Raw genomic sequence first — 15943 nt, forward strand, 5'->3', positions numbered from 1 at the left:
TATTATTTTCTTACTTCCAGAAAAAAATATAAGTATTTGGTAAAAAATTAACAAGTATTATTTTTTATGATTTAGTTAAACCAATCATAAAAAATAAGTATAATAAAAAGGATCGAATGGATAGGAAGAAATAAATATGAATAATATTAAATAAGATTTCATTTTATTTTTTAATTTTAGTTAAATTTTAGTATATTATTAGTAATTAATGTTCATTTATATTTTAGAGAGAGCAAAGTTTCTATTTTGGTTTTTGTTTTGCTAAAAAAAATTTACGTTAGGGATTTTTTTTTTTTTTTAAAGGAAAAGTGAGGGGGGCACGTGGACACAATTGAGTGGGGCCTTAGCTGGATCCGCCAGTGGACGCAACGGCTAGTAAATATACAACGGTCGAATTCGAATCTCTGATATATTTCAATCTCTCCCTCTCTCTCTCTCTGTCTCACTCTCTCCCTCTATCTATCTCTCTCCCTCTCCCTCTCCCTCTCTGAAACCCCCTCGTAACTCTCTATCTCTCTGAAACCCCCTCGCAACTCGCCCTCTCATCTACCGCATCCTCCTCCTCCTCCACCACCACAGCAGCCCTCTGAAATTCCCTTTTTTTTTTTCAAGGGGGGCACGTGGGCACAATTGAGGGGGGGCCTTAGCTGGACACAACGGCTAGAAAAATACAACGGTCGAATTCGAGTATGTTTTTCAATCTCTCCCTCTCTCTCTCTCCCTCTATCTATCTCTCTCTCCCTCTCCCTCTCCCTCTCTGAAACCCCCTCGCAACTCTCTCTCTCTCTCTCTCTCTCTGAAACCCCCTCGCAACTCCCCCCTTTCTCTCTCTCTGAAACCCCCGAAGATGCAAGACATGTGGAATGTTCCCCCTGGTTTCAGGCCCAGCACATCTGCGCCTTCGTCTCCCGCAAAGCCAATTGGGGTGTCAAGAACTCGCTCAGACTCCTTTCATGTCACCCACAAAGTCCCTGTTGGCGACACTCCTTATGTGAGAGCCAAAAAGGTTCAGGTAAGCTTCCGTTCTGGGAAATCTTGAAATTTGCCAACAAACCGAGGTTTCTTCTTTTGCGTGATTGATCTCTGTTTGATGGGTTGGATTATGACTTTTGTTGCATCAGTTGGTTGACAAGGACCCGGAAAAGGCAATTCCGCTATTTTGGTCCGCCATTAATGCTGGAGATCGAGTGGATAGTGCGCTCAAGGACATGGCCATTGTGATGAAGCAACAGAACAGGGCTGAAGAAGCCATTGAGGCTATTAAATCGCTGCGAAGTCGTTGTTCAGATCAAGCCCAAGAGTCTCTTGATAATATCCTTCTGGATCTGTACAAGGTCCTGTCCTTGCGAAATTCCTTATCACTTGTTTGTATCTGGCTATTTAAGGATTATTGAGTACTGATTTTTGTCTTTTGGAAATTCGATTCGACAGAGATGCGGGAGATTGGATGATCAAATTGCACTTTTGAGGCACAAATTGTTCTTGATTCAACAAGGGATGGCTTTCAATGGGAAGCGCACCAAGACTGCCAGATCCCAAGGGAAAAAATTTCAGGTGTCCGTGGGACAAGAAGCGACTCGGTTACTGGTAAGCACACGGTTTTTCTGCTAGTTTCAGTCCTCTATCTCACTCCCTTAAACTCCATATTGAGACGAATTTCCATTTCAGGGGAACTTAGGATGGGCATTGATGCAGCAGAACAACTATATCGAAGCAGAAGATGCCTACAGGCGGGCACTTTCCATGGCTCCAGATAATAACAAGATGTGCAATCTGGGTATCTGCTTGATGAAGCAAGGGAGGATTCTGGAAGCCAAAGAAACCCTTAGAAGAGTGAAACCGGCTGTTGCAGATGGCCCGAGAGGTGTAGATTCCCACCTCAAAGCATTTGAGAGGGCACGGCAGATGCTGCTTGACCTTGAGTCTGAAATGTTGAATAAGGGAAGCGACCCTGTCGAGCAGAGTCGGCTCTTTGATGCCTTCCTCAGTTCTTCAGCGCTCTGGCAGCCTCAGCCTTGTAAGGACCAGCACACAACGAATACAATCAAATCTCAAGATGATTTTGGGGATGAGAACTTCGACACCAACAGAGTCATGAAGGTTCTTTCTGGACAGAAGATTGCCAAACCAACGGCTGTTCATGCGAACTCACTCAACGTCGCGGCATTGCCATTCTACTCATCAAAGACGACCAAGGACCCAATTGGAAAACCACTGCAGGAGTCCCTTAAGAGAACAAGATCAGGGCATGGTGCTAATTCGATAGGAGTGAATGAAACGGGGGCGTTCAGAAAGCCCTTAATGGAATCCATGGAACCAGAAAATAAGACTAGAAGGCGATCTCTTTCACCCGAAGAAAATGGGGACAAGTGGGCAGACTTTCTGCCAGACAGCAAGGAGTTTGAAGCGGCTCTTATTGCTGCAGTTCTGGGTTCAGCCACTGAAACAGGGAAGAAGACTGTGGAGACTGGAAACAGTTCTGGAATTTTACAGAATAAGATTGAGAGTAGGTTTAAAGTCTTTCAAGACATAACACTCTCTCTGAGCCCAAGAGCCTAACCTCTCAATTAGTGTCAACTAATTCAATTTAGTTTTTACAAGCTATAATAATATAGGTTTTAGGTTGGAGATGATCTTGTTCTCCTGGGCTCCTGTTCAAGCAGAAGGGGGGGAGGAGGGAGTACGCAGCTATGCAGAGAGTATGGTAGCAGTCCCTGCTGGGGTAGTAGCAGCAGTAGTTATAGTAGATGCAATTCATTAATTCTTGTCTACCTCTCAAAATAAAGGGGGGCACACATCTGTAATAAAACATATTATTAGCTACATTTTGACTCAAGAAAATGAGGATCTTGCCTTGTTCTATATTGTGAATGCTGATTTCTCTTCCTCATTTCAAAGTGTATGGCATTTAATTTTGATCATATGAAGAGCTCCTAATTGTTTAGGAACATAGTTTTCTTCAATGAATCTTTGTGAGGTGAGATCTTCTAATAATACATGGTTTCTTCTTATACATGATCGATCCTGTTTTACTCCTGTTCCCTTTGACTTCTTCGTCTATAGTAGAAAGTAATGGCTATAGCAGTCGTCGCAAAAGCAACTCCTGCAGCAGTTTTTGCCATGGTTGAACTGTTCTTCACAGCTGTGATTACCCTGGAAAAGTCCAAATAGGAGGAACAAACCTTAGCTCCGAAAGCTGCTTGTGGGATGCCGCATAATCTCTGAAGAAAGCCTCCAAATCCTGCCATGTACCAGAAATAATATGATAAGAAAATCAGCAAAGGGGGTTACAAGAGAGACTGCATGAGACTTACGTGAACACCCACGAAGGTTCCAGCATAAATACTACATTACCTGTTCATACAACCTAACATATTCTAGGAATTTACCTGTTCATACAACCTAACATATTCTAGGAATTTAGGATCCTTTATTAATGCTTGGTCTGTGGAAAATATAAACAATCGCCTGCCTCCCTGTTGAATCCTCGCCTGCAGCTGAAGAAGAAGGTTTCTGCTGTGAATACCCTGTTGGAGGGTTACTAGTTGTAAGAGACTTGGTTGATGATTTCATAAGCTCCCTGATTACAATATTAATCATAACATATAGCCATCATATATAATTGAAACATTACTGCATTTATATGCGTTCCAATCAATGAATTCTCAAATGAAACCTTACTTGAAATACGAATTGTCGAACTTCCAGGGCTCCTCTGTCCACTTGCCATCAAAGCCTGGAACTTGCTTACGTGCCCCTCCCTACAACACCAAACCAAACAAAAACTACATGCATATGTGCGGGTGCTGAAAGAACTTTTTAAAGATAGCTGCAGATCTGTGGAGGAAGTTACCAATGTATGAGCTCCGGAGAGGGCCACAATATCCTTGTCCTCAAGACCCATCCGGTTAAAGACTGACCTTAAATGTTCAGCACCTGCAACAAAATTTAATAATAGAAATATAAATTTTATGCTTGGTCTTATATGGGAAGTATAAGACAGCTCTGATTTCTGATGCATAACAACCAAGAAACAATTTGTAGAAGGAGCACAGCTGAAAAGCTAGAGAGGGGACCAAGGGGTGAAATGACAGAATTCGACAAACCATAAGGTTCAAGTCTCTATGCATTATCTGAGTTATAGAGCAGAATAGGAAAATGACTTCTTTTCCATAAACAAGGCCAGAGAGCATAAATAGTGGGGCCTCCAATAATCTCAACTACAACAACACCAGCAAGCTGACAAAACCCCAAAGGAGTCGGGAAAGTGACCACATCGGCATCCAATTGCAAAGATGATACAAACCAGAGCTTGTTTTTATCTTAGCTTCTCAATGAATTCAAATTAAATCACAGAACAGTTGATTTCTGAAACAAGAGTCACCTGGTAAAGGTCAGCATATGTAATGCAATGATGCCTCCTTTTCACCTCCTCTGACATCAGAATAGAACCAGAGTCCATTAGAAAAAAAAAATTAGTATTTCAATTTCAAGTAGGAAAAACTGAGAGTTATGGTGGGATGAAGTCCCAATCATACCATCTCGGCACTGAACCTCATTAAAAGGAGTTTGATTACAATACAAGCAGAAAAAAAAAAAAAAAAAAGAAGAGGGGGGGGGGGGGGGGGGGGGGGGGGGGAGGGGGGGGGGGGGGAGGGGGGGGAGGGGACAAATCTGTTGCCAGTGTGCAAGGGCAAAAGGGAAAATGAATCTCACCACAAAGATCAACTGCCGTTTTCAAACCCCTATTTGCAGAATGATTAAGCTCTTGTGGGTTTCTAATGGAGCCATTTGGGCCCCCTGTCTTTGTGAGAGCATCATAAGTGCCTGCATCATGAAACCTGCAAACAAAATGCTATTTAGCTTTTGATCATTAAACCCCTCATGCATTAAAGCTAAATTATTTCAAAATCCAATAGAGCCAGAATGCAAAAAGTCGGCTCACGATCCCCCTCGTACATGCCAAATATTAAGTCTCTGTTAATTTGAACCTTGCAAAACACACACACACACATGTATGAGTCGTTTTGTTCATGGCCTGTTCATGGCCATATTTCTGAAACACCAAAAGTTATAACACCTAGAAAAGCTTTTTTTTTTCTTTTTTCTAATTTTTCTGAAATTTTTATCTTATCTTCCCCATCTATTAAAATGCAACCACTTATGTTTTCTCCATCTCCCTTCAAAATGTCACTTCTAACATTTACTAAAAGAAATGAAACGCAGGGGAAAGAAAAAAGAAGCATAAATTAAACTTAAGAGACACTACGCTAGACGGAGCTGTAAGATTATTACATGCAATATATATTTGATCCAAGTATATGAACATTTGCAACATGAATCAAATCTGAAAAAGACTTAGAATCGTCTACTTACCTCTAGCCATTGTTTTGAGTTACTGTAATCTGTGTAAGCCTTGATTTCCAAACTCTGATATCTCCTTTTAGATGGTGTATTTCTAAAGATAAAAAAAAGCTAAGAGACGAGTTCGGGACCATGAGAGATCTATATAACTGTGGCTTCCCATCATACCACGTTGTTTCTGATTTGCCACACTATGAGCAGTTTGTAGAACATGCTCCTTAACCGTAGGGACATAAGATGGTTGGTGGAGGACGTGGTCAGGTGTTGGACCACTTCAAAGTGGTGAATGTGTGTGAACATGTAGCTGATAACATTCTCCCACTTGATCCACACCTTTAACCTAATGTCCTATCTTAGTCCATCAATTATCCGCATTAAGTAACAAATACATGAATCATGGCAATAAGTCCTCAATATAATGAGTGTTACCTTCCATGTATTATAGTGTATTCATTCTTAACATTATAATTTATGTGGCAATATTACTTAATGAATAAACCCTATGTTCATTCTTGGTCCAATGAAGTTAAATTTTCTCAAAATTAAATAAAGGTGCACATCAATATGAGAAAATATCATAATAAGAGTTTGTACAATAGAAACTACATAAGGGAACTAAGTCCCATGTTCACTACATGATCCTTGAATTTCAACAGTGGCATGCCCTTAGTCAAAGGATCAACGATCATCAATTCAGTGCTAATGTGCTCAATAACCACTTTCTTTTCTTTAACACGTTCTCTTATGGCTAGATACTTAATGTCGATGTGCTTGCTTCGACTTCCACTTTTATTGTTTTTTGCCATAAAGACTGCAGCTGAATTGTTGCAATATATACTCAATGGGCTATATATTGAATCCATAACTCTAAGCCCGGAAATGAAACTCTTAAGCCATACACCATGTGAAGTAGCCTCAAAACAAGATATGAACTCAGCTTCCATAGTAGAAATAGCAGTTAAGGTCTGCTTAACGCTTCTCCAAGATATAGCTCCACCGGCCAATATAAAAATGTATCCAGATGTTGATTTACGTGAATCAACACAGCTAGCAAAGTCTAAATCTGAGTAGCTAACAACCTCTAAATTGCTTGTTCGTCTGTACATAAGCTTGTAATCTTTGGTTCCTTGAAGATATCTCATCACTTTATTTGTAGCTTTCCAGTGGTCCAAACCTAGGTTACTCTGATATCGTCCTAACATTCCAACAACTAATATAATGTCCGGCCTTGTGCAGACCTGAGCATACATCAAACTTCAGATTGCAGAAGTATATGGAGTGTTCTTCATTTGTTCTCTCTCAAGATCGTTTTTCAGGCATTGGTTTAGATTAAACCTATCTCCCTTCGCTATAGGGGAAACACTAGGTGAACAATCCTTCATCTGAAATCTCTCTAAAACTTTATTGATATAGGTCTCCTGAGACAGACCTAAGATTCCTCGAAATCTGTCTCTATGCATCTTAATGTTAATGACATAAGATGCCTCACCCATATCCTTCATGTCAAAATTTTTAGAGAAGAATTGTTTCACCTCATGAAGTAAACCTTTATCATTGGTTGCAAATAAGATGTCATCCACATATAAAACAAGAAAACAAACTTTACTCCCACTGACCTTAAGATATATGCATTGATCCATAACATTTTCTACAAAACCAAATGAAGAAATTTTGTTATGGAATTTTAAATATCATTGGCGGGATGCTTGTTTTAAACCATATATGAATTTCTTAAGCTTACAAACCAATTACTCACCATCACTAGAGGGGAATCCTTCAGGTTGTTTCATGTAAACCTCCTCTTCTAACTCTCCATTAAGAAATGTTGTTTTCACATCCGTTTGTTGCAATTCCAAATCAAAGTGGGCTACTAATGCCAATATAATGTGCAAGGAATCTTTCTTAGATACAAGAGAAAAGGTTTCCATGTAATCGACTCCTTCTTTCTGAGTGAACCATTTTGCAACAAGTCTGACCTTGTATCTCTCAATGTTGCTTAATGAGTCTTTCTTTGTCTTAAAACCCCATTTACAACCAATGGCTTTTGCACCATTAGGCAACTCAACAAGGCCCCAAACATTGTTGTACCTCATGGAACTCATCTCATCTTTCATGGCATTGTACCACAATTCTAATTTTTTGCAACTCATGGCTTGTGAAAAAAATTTGGGATCATTTTCAGCTCCTCTATTATAGTCCCAGATTCTTGTAGATACACTACATAATCACTAGGAATTGCTAACTTCTTAGGTTAATTAGACCTTCTTAAGGTTGCACCAATATCTTTTAAGGAAGTATGAAGTTCAACTTGTTGTTCAGAAGTATCAAGAAACTCCTGATCAACTTGATCTACTGAAATGTTGTCAACAACTTGTGGAACTTCAATAATTGGTTGAACTTCAGCGATTGTTCATTCTACACCCATTTGAACTTGAGGGTGTTATGAACAACAAACAATCTATCTCTTGAAGTGGAAAGTTGAGACTCTATATGATCAATATCAGAAACTATGTTTCTAAATTGATCGCTCCCACTGACCAAGTCATATTCAAGAATTTAGCATTTCTTCATTCCACAATCCTAGTGTTGTGAGATGGATAGTAAAATCTGTATCCCTTAGACTTTTCAGCATATCCAATGAAATACCCACTAATAGTCCTTGGGTCCAGTTTTTTCTCTTGTGGATTATAAATTCTCACTTCAGACGAGCATCCCCAAATGCGCATTTGTCGCAAACTCGGTTTCCAACCTTTCCATAACTCAAATGGCGTCTTTGGGACAACCTTGGTTGGAACTCGGTTTAATATATATATTGTTGTCTTAAGTGCTTCAGTCCACAAGAATTTAGGAAGTTTTGAGCTGCTAAGCATACTCCTCACCATGTCTAATAAAGTTCAGTTTCTTCTTTCTATTACACCATTTTGGTCTGGAAAACCAGACATGGTGTATTGGGCAACAATCCCATGCTCTTGAATAAACTTTGCAAATGGCCCAGGTGCTTGTCCATCTTCCAAGTATCTACCATAATATTCTCTACCTCTATCTGATCTCACAATCTTAATTTGTTTATCACGTTGTTTCTATACTTCTGCCTTGAAAACCTTAAAGGCATCTAATGCTTCATTTTTGTTATGAAGTATGTAAAGATACATGTATCGTGAGAAATCATCTATGAAAGAGATGAAGTATTTATGACCATGAGAGTCCATGTCAAGACTACATATATCAGTATGTATGATTTCTAATATGACGGAACTCCTTGTAGAACCTCTTTTTGACTTGTTGGTTTGCTTTCCCTTAATGCAGTCCACACAAGTCTCAAAGTCAGTAAAATCTAGGATACTAAGTACCCCATCATTCACCAACCTTTTGATTCTATCTATCGAGATATGACCTAATCTTCGGTGCCACAATATAGGGGAATCCTCATTAACAACACATCTCTTAATGCCAATTTGGACATGTAATGAATTATAAGTGGTATTATTTTGTAAGAATATGCAATAAAGACCATCAGACAAAATATCATTCCCAACACAATCAGATTTATAAATCAAACTGAAAGATGTTTATGAAAAATGAAAGGAATATCCAAACGGTACAACTCTAGAAACTGAAATCAAGTTTTGTGGGAAACTTGGTACATAAAAGGTCATTTTCAATTCCAAAACAAAACCACCATTTAAAGTTAAATAACATGTCCCTATTGCTTCCACATGCGAGCACATCTTGTTTCCAAATAATATGAATTGTTCATTTCTCACTGGTTTCCTTAGGTTTTGCATTCCCTACAAGGAATTTGAAATGTGGATTGTAGATCCAGAATCAATCCACCATGTGTTGGTATTTACATTAACCATATTAGATTCATAACAAACAAATGAGGTAGGGTTACTTTTCTTCTCAAATCATTTCTGAAATTTCAGACATTTCTTCTTGACGTGTCCTTTCCTTTTACAGAAAAAACATTTTTCGTCTTTCTTAATGTCAGATTTGGGAGGAACTTGTTTCCCTTTCTAATCGGCTTGAGATTTTCCTTTCTTTCATTTCTTTTGTGTCACCAGCATGACACTTTCTCCTTGTTCCATCATTAACCTTCCTTCATCTTGAACACACATGGTCATCAATTCATTGATAGACCACTTATTCTTATGTGTGTTGTAAGAGATTTTGAAAGGTCCATACTGAGGCGGAAGAGTGTTAAGGATAAAGTACACCAAGAAAGATTCAGTCATTTCTACCTCAAGCTTCTTCAATTGAGCCACTATGTCCATCATCTCCATGATGTGTTTGCGTACACGTCTTATGTCGATGAGCTTTAGGGATGTGAACTTCATAATTAGGGTGCTTGCCAAGGCTTTATCTGAAGTAACGAATTGCTTGTTGCTTGATTGAACCACGTATACCAGCACTAATTTTTGTCTTAATGTACATCACGCTGAGATGATTAGATTTCTCTCAGCGTTCGTACAATAGAATTTCATCAGGTGTGCTGGTATCAGTGATCTTATGTGGTTTATCTTTCCTTATGGCATAATATATGTCCATGCACCCTAATTGAAGAAGAATTCTCTCATTCCATATCTTAAAGTTATCTCCCTTGAGTTCGGGAACCTCACAACCAATATCAGATATGTTAGGTAAAACTGCACAAAAGGATTAAAAGCTTATTAAAATTTGAGGCTTTAATTTAAATTCATGTTTTACCAATGTAGAACACACTTAAAAAATTGAATCTAATTTTATTAAAAATTGTTCGTGGATCAAATCTTTAATTCAATCAGATTCATTATCTTTATGATAGATTTTATCAAACTATTTTACTGAATTTATGAAATTTATTATGAATATAGTTTGATATTTTCTATCTATAAGCTTTATAATAAACCTATTAAATTAATTATTCCTAACTTCTGTGGGTAAATTACGAAAAATTAATTTTAATATTTTATCCTAATTAATTATATAAACATAATGAAATCCCTATGGGGTAAAATTATCATATTTATTTAATTAATTACAATTAATGTCCATAATGTGATCCCTATTTTCTTAATATATAATTTTATATAATTAAGAATGTTGTAACTATTCCTTAATTATTTAAAATTATATGGTTCACTAGACATTAAAACTATATGATATAAATTTAATATATCTAACACAAATTTAGGCAATAATTTTGCACATACGAACATATAAATTAGAACAAAATAATTTAATTTACATGTATAAAAATCGCATAATAATTTAAAAATTAATTTAAAAGGATTTCAAATTATGAATGGGTGCCTAAATCCAACAAAATTATTTCAAACGTGCCATAAGGGCCTAAACTAGCCCAATTTGAACAATTATCCCATGGCCCATCAATTAAAGCCTTTTATTTTTTGCAAAATGGGCCACTGCCCATGCATTGAGCCTAATGGGCCTAATAGTCACTTATATGAAGGCCTAAAACAATAGTGGAACCAACTAGCCCAATTTTAACAATTATCCCATGACCCAACAATTAAAGCCCTTTATTTTTTGCAAAATGGGCCACTGCCCATGCATTGAGCCTAATGGGCCCAATAGTCACTTATATTAAGCCCCAAAACAATAGTGAAACCAATCTCTCTCTAGATTCAACAAATTAATAACACCTGCATCGAAACCCACCATCCTAACTTTCCGCTATCCCGTGGACTGCTTCATTCCCAATAGCGCCATGCACGCCACGATCCGCGTGGACTGCATCATCACCAACAGTGACGTGCTTGCCGCTACCCACGTGGACTGCACCATCATCAGCTAGCTATGGAGTCGCCTGCAACATATGGCAGGAAAAGCCCCACCACACGCGGTGCATCCACGCATGGTGGCTCACCAGCAAGAACAACTTATGTTCTCATCGGCCATATCAAGATGGTTGGTCGCGACGGCGTCAACAGTCACCACAAACGGGATGGGCTGCATCCACCGGAGTGCAGCCCTGATTCTTCCATTCCCGCCTTTACGCGAGCTTCTCCACGCCAATATCGATACCATGAAGGCCTATGACATGAGGTGGTAAGGTTAGTTCTGTTTGCGGTGGGCGGCACCGCCATCAAAGAGTGGGCCTGTGGCATGGGATAGAGAGGCTAGTGCAGTTTTTTTTTTTTTTTTAAGGGACCAGTTAGACTACCGATCGGAGCTTGAGCATTTCTGAGGGCCTGAGTGGTGATGCTTTAGGCATTTCATTTAAGTATCGGTTCATAGAAAGCATCGAAGGTTGCGACCTTTTGGCCGTGAGAAAACGCCTTGAGTTGGAACCTGAGTGGTTGCGCCTATTGGATGTTTCTATCAAGCATGGGTATTTCGTTTTTAAAATAGTGATTTGATAAATCAACTTATGGATGTTTCTATCAAGCATGGGTATGACTATATCTTACAATCAGAAGAGAAACCATTAACTAAGCGATTCTGGTGCAAAACAGATACCAAGGCAGAGGCAAGATTGAGTTGGCTCTGATACCAAATGTAAGATTATTACATGCAATATATATTCGATCCAAGTATATGAACATTTGCAACATGAATCAAATATGAAAAAGACTTAGAATTGTCTACTTACCTTCAGCCATTGTTTTGAGTTACTGTTATCGGTGCAAACCTTGATTTCCAAATTCTGATATCTCTTTTTAGATGATGTATTTCTAAAGATAAAAAACAACAGAGAGACGAGTTCGGGACCATGAGAGATCTATATAACTATGGCGTCCCATCATACCACGTTGCTTTTGATTTGCCACACTATGAGCCGTTTGTAGAACATGCTCCTTAACCGCAGGGATGTGAGATGGCCGGTGGAGGATGTGGTCAGGTGTTGGACCACTTTAGAGTGGTGAACGTGTGTGAACATGTCACTAATAACAGGAGCATCATGGGTGCACATTTTTTGTTGGAAATGAAAGCACAGAGATATCTATGAGCCCTTTCGATTTCTTTGTAGTATTCTACATTTACAACTAGTGGTGCTGGAGTTGGTGCTGGTGTAGAGGCTAAGGTTGAGGCTTGGGCTTCCATGGGAGCTCACCCACCCTGCAAAGAATTGAAGAGGAAAAGAAAAAGAAATAACGATAGTGGAGGGAGGACATATGATAAGTTTTGTCTTTATAAAGAGGGAATCACAACAAAAAAAATGGGTGGAAGAAAAAGGGTGGGGGAGAAAGGAAGCAAAGGATTGATTTTGCATGGAAAGGGAAACGGTTCCAATTATAAACATGCAAGGGACTACAACTATTGATTGTCTTCCTTCTTCGTCTTTTTCAAATCTTCTTCAAAATCTTCTTCTTCTTCGAAATCTTCTTATCTCTTGAGCGTTGTGTTGATAAAATGTAATATAACATTCTATGGATGCAATCCAAGATTGTTTCCATACAATTACTATGTAAGGATGGAATGAGCATTTGTTTCAATGAAAATGAAAAAACAAATAAATTGGTAATAACTTTCATGTATATAGTTTAATATATATATTTTTATTTAAAAAAACACATTATTTAAAATTATTATTTTTTAATTTAAAAAAAAATATTTGAAAGGTTTTTTTGCTAAATAATAAAAACTTGACCCTCTGATTTAAAAACATTTCTAAAAACCAAAAATTGTTTTTGAAAAATTATAACATTGTTTGGTTGTTGTTTTCTATAAATAAAAATAAAAATAAAATAAAAACAAAATAAAATAAGAAAATCTTTTTTAAAGAATAAATAAAAATTATTTTCACTTATTTAAAATATAAATAAATAAGAAAAAATAAAAATAAAAAACCATATAAACAAATGAATGTATGTATGAAATAAAAAAAATCGTTCATTTATATTTTTAAAATTAAATTTTATTTATTTTTAAATTCATTCAAAATAAAATAATATTAACAGTTATTAATTTTAAATTGTTATTATTATTATTATTTCTTTCCAACAAAATAAATCAATGATGCTTTTATGAAAATGTTAATATCCATTATTTATAATATTTATAAAAAATATGATTTTATTATAATATTACTATTCATAATTTATTAAATATATTTATTTTTTTATTTTTATAATTACAAATTTGTTTTTATTTTTAATAAGACTTGAATTAAAATTAGTTTACATGATATAAATTGAATTTATGGTTTTTTTTTTTTTTTACAAAATCAAACAAAAAAAATAAACAACTTATTTAAATAAGATTTTCGTTTTTGTTTTTTTTTTTTTTAAAAAAAAAAAAAACTTCTTTGAAAACAATCTGCATGTAAGGAACCAAAATACCTCATTCTCTTAAAGGTAAATTAAAATCCTATTTATAAGTAAAATTTTATTTTTATTGAAATAATTTTATTTTTTAACATTCTAGTTATTGACGGATATTTTTACTTGCTTCTAATAATTTTAGAAGAAAGCTTGAAGGCCATAAAATTGAGGGGCTTTTTGAGTGCTTATATAAGAAAAAGCTTCAAGTACGTGTACGTCATCCTCCATGACGTCTTCTTCAACCAAAAGATTCATGACTACTTCCAATACAGAGTTTTGGCTCAAAATGACCCATTTTTTAAACTTTTGAAAATAAGCACATTTTCAAACTATTATTCAAAATGCCCTCTTTGATGCCACGTAGGCGCCATATCATTAAAAAATATTTTTTTTTCGTCATTATAGTGAAAACCGCAGTTGGAAAACGCGGCTTCATTTTTGTACTAAAGCTACAGTTGGCAAATGCAGCTTCATTTTTACACTAAAGTCGCAGTTGTCAAACGCGACTTCATTTTTATACTAAAGTCGCAGTTGCCAAACGCGGCTTCATTTTTTAACTAAAGCCGCAGTTGGCAACTGCGGCTTTAGTTAATTTTTATTTAAATTTAAAATTTAATTAAAAAATTATTAAATTATAATTTATGAATGAAATTTAAAAATATACTTAAATAATAAATTATTTATATTTAAATTTAAAATTCTAATATTACTTCAACAAACATAAATTGATAAATAGAAGATATTATAAATGAATGTTTTATTTATTAATAAATTAATAATCTTAAAATAATAAATTTATATAACATATAAATAATATATAAAATTGTATAATTTATTAATTTAAGATATTTAATTTGTTAATTTTTAAGATATTAATTTATTTATATTATGATAAATTTATCTTTATCAAAATAATAGTATAGTAGTTAATAACTGAGATTTCAATTATAACATTTTTTTTTACTTTTAAATTTAATTAAAAACTATTAAATTACAATATATGATTGAAATTTAAAAAATATACTTAAATAAAAAATTATTTATATTTAAACTTAAAAATCTAGTATTATTTCAACAAACATAAATTGATAAATAGAAGATATTATAAATGAACATTTGATTTATTAATAAATTAATAATATTAAAATAATAAACTTATAAAACATATAAATAATATATAAAATTGTATAATTTATTAATTTAAGATATTAATTTATTTATATTATGATAAATTTATCTTTATCGAAGTAATAGTATAGTAGTTAATAACTGATATTTCAATTATAATATTTTTTTTGTACTTTTCAATTTAATTAAAAACTATTAAATCACAATTTATGATTGAAATTTAAAAAATATACTTAAATAAAAAATTATTTATATTTAAACTTAAAAATCTAGTATTACTTCAACAAACATAAATTAATAAATAGAAGATATTATAAATGAATGTTTTATTTATTAATAAATTAATAATCTTAAAATAATAAATTTATATAACATATAAATAATATATAAAATTGTATAATTTATTAATTTAAGATATTTAATTTGTTAATTTTTAAAATATTAATTTATTTGTATTATGACAAATTTATCTTTAACAAAATAATAACATACTCTTAAGCCATAGTTGTCATATATAGATTTTTTTTACAAAATTAGTTAATGAAATTAATTTCAAAAAGTCTACTACAAAATGTAATTTTTAATAGTTTAATTAAAGTCACAAAAAATATCCACTAAACATTAATATAGTGGAAAATAAAAAACATATGTAATCTCACATACCTCCACAAGGAGAGAACCTATGTGTAACTGGTATTCTCTTCCTTTTTGGACAAGAACCTATATATAATCACACATGATAAAATTTATTTCTCACATGGATACAATTGGCCGGATAAATGTCGAGGCTAGAAATTGGTTGGAGCAAATTCCTCTTGAAAAATCTATATATGACAACTACGGCTTAAGAGTATGTTATTATTTTGTTAAAGATAAATTTGTCATAATACAAATAAATTAATATCTTAAAAATTAACAAATTAAATATCTTAAATTAATAAATTATACAATTTTATATATTATTTATATATTATATAAATTTATTATTTTAAGATTATTAATTTATTAATAAATAAAACATTCATTTATAATATCTTCTATTTATTAATTTATGTTTGTTGAAGTAATACTAGATTTTTAAGTTTAAATATAAATAATTTTTTATTTAAGTATATTTTTTAAATTTCAATCATAAATTGCGATTTAATAGTTTTTAATTAAATTGGAAAGTAAAAAAAAAATAT

At 34.3% G+C, this 15943-nt stretch overlaps 1 protein-coding gene and 1 long non-coding RNA gene across 3 annotated transcripts; one reads left to right on the plus strand and one right to left on the minus strand.

Annotated features, from left to right (window-relative positions):
* The first annotated feature begins 445 nt into the window (after window positions 1–445).
* On the plus strand, window positions 446–2862 carry LOC100257355 (protein POLLENLESS 3-LIKE 2). Its single transcript, XM_002265129.5, has 4 exons — window positions 446–1012; window positions 1122–1334; window positions 1432–1587; window positions 1669–2862. The coding sequence occupies exons 1-4, from the start codon at window positions 848–850 to the stop codon at window positions 2557–2559; spliced, it is 1425 nt and encodes a 474-aa protein (XP_002265165.1). The 5' UTR covers window positions 446–847; the 3' UTR covers window positions 2560–2862.
* LOC100262705 (uncharacterized) lies at window positions 2802–4072 on the minus strand. 2 transcript variants are annotated; one of them, XR_002029984.2, is made up of 4 exons: window positions 3854–4072; window positions 3682–3761; window positions 3390–3580; window positions 2802–3241 (listed from the first exon to the last, which is right to left on the minus strand). It is a non-coding gene; the product is annotated as an uncharacterized LOC100262705 (long non-coding RNA). The 2 variants fall into 2 exon arrangements; XR_009465558.1 differs by lacking the exon at window positions 3854–4072 and having other exon boundaries at window positions 3682–3847.
* Window positions 4073–15943: the final 11871 nt, after the last annotated feature.

The sequence above is a fragment of the Vitis vinifera genome, chromosome 4, assembly GCF_030704535.1.
Source record: "Vitis vinifera cultivar Pinot Noir 40024 chromosome 4, ASM3070453v1".
NCBI lineage: Eukaryota > Viridiplantae > Streptophyta > Magnoliopsida > Vitales > Vitaceae > Vitis > Vitis vinifera.

Excerpts from the sequence above, each read along its gene's own strand:
- LOC100257355 (XM_002265129.5), top strand. The coding sequence starts at position 848 with ATGCAAGACATGTGGAATGTTCCCCCTGGTTTCAGGCCCAGCACATCT. Across the intron at positions 1,013-1,121 it reads TGAGAGCCAAAAAGGTTCAG|TTGGTTGACAAGGACCCGGA; the intron begins GTAAGCTTCCGT and ends TTGTTGCATCAG. Across the intron at positions 1,588-1,668 it reads AAGAAGCGACTCGGTTACTG|GGGAACTTAGGATGGGCATT; the intron begins GTAAGCACACGG and ends TTTCCATTTCAG.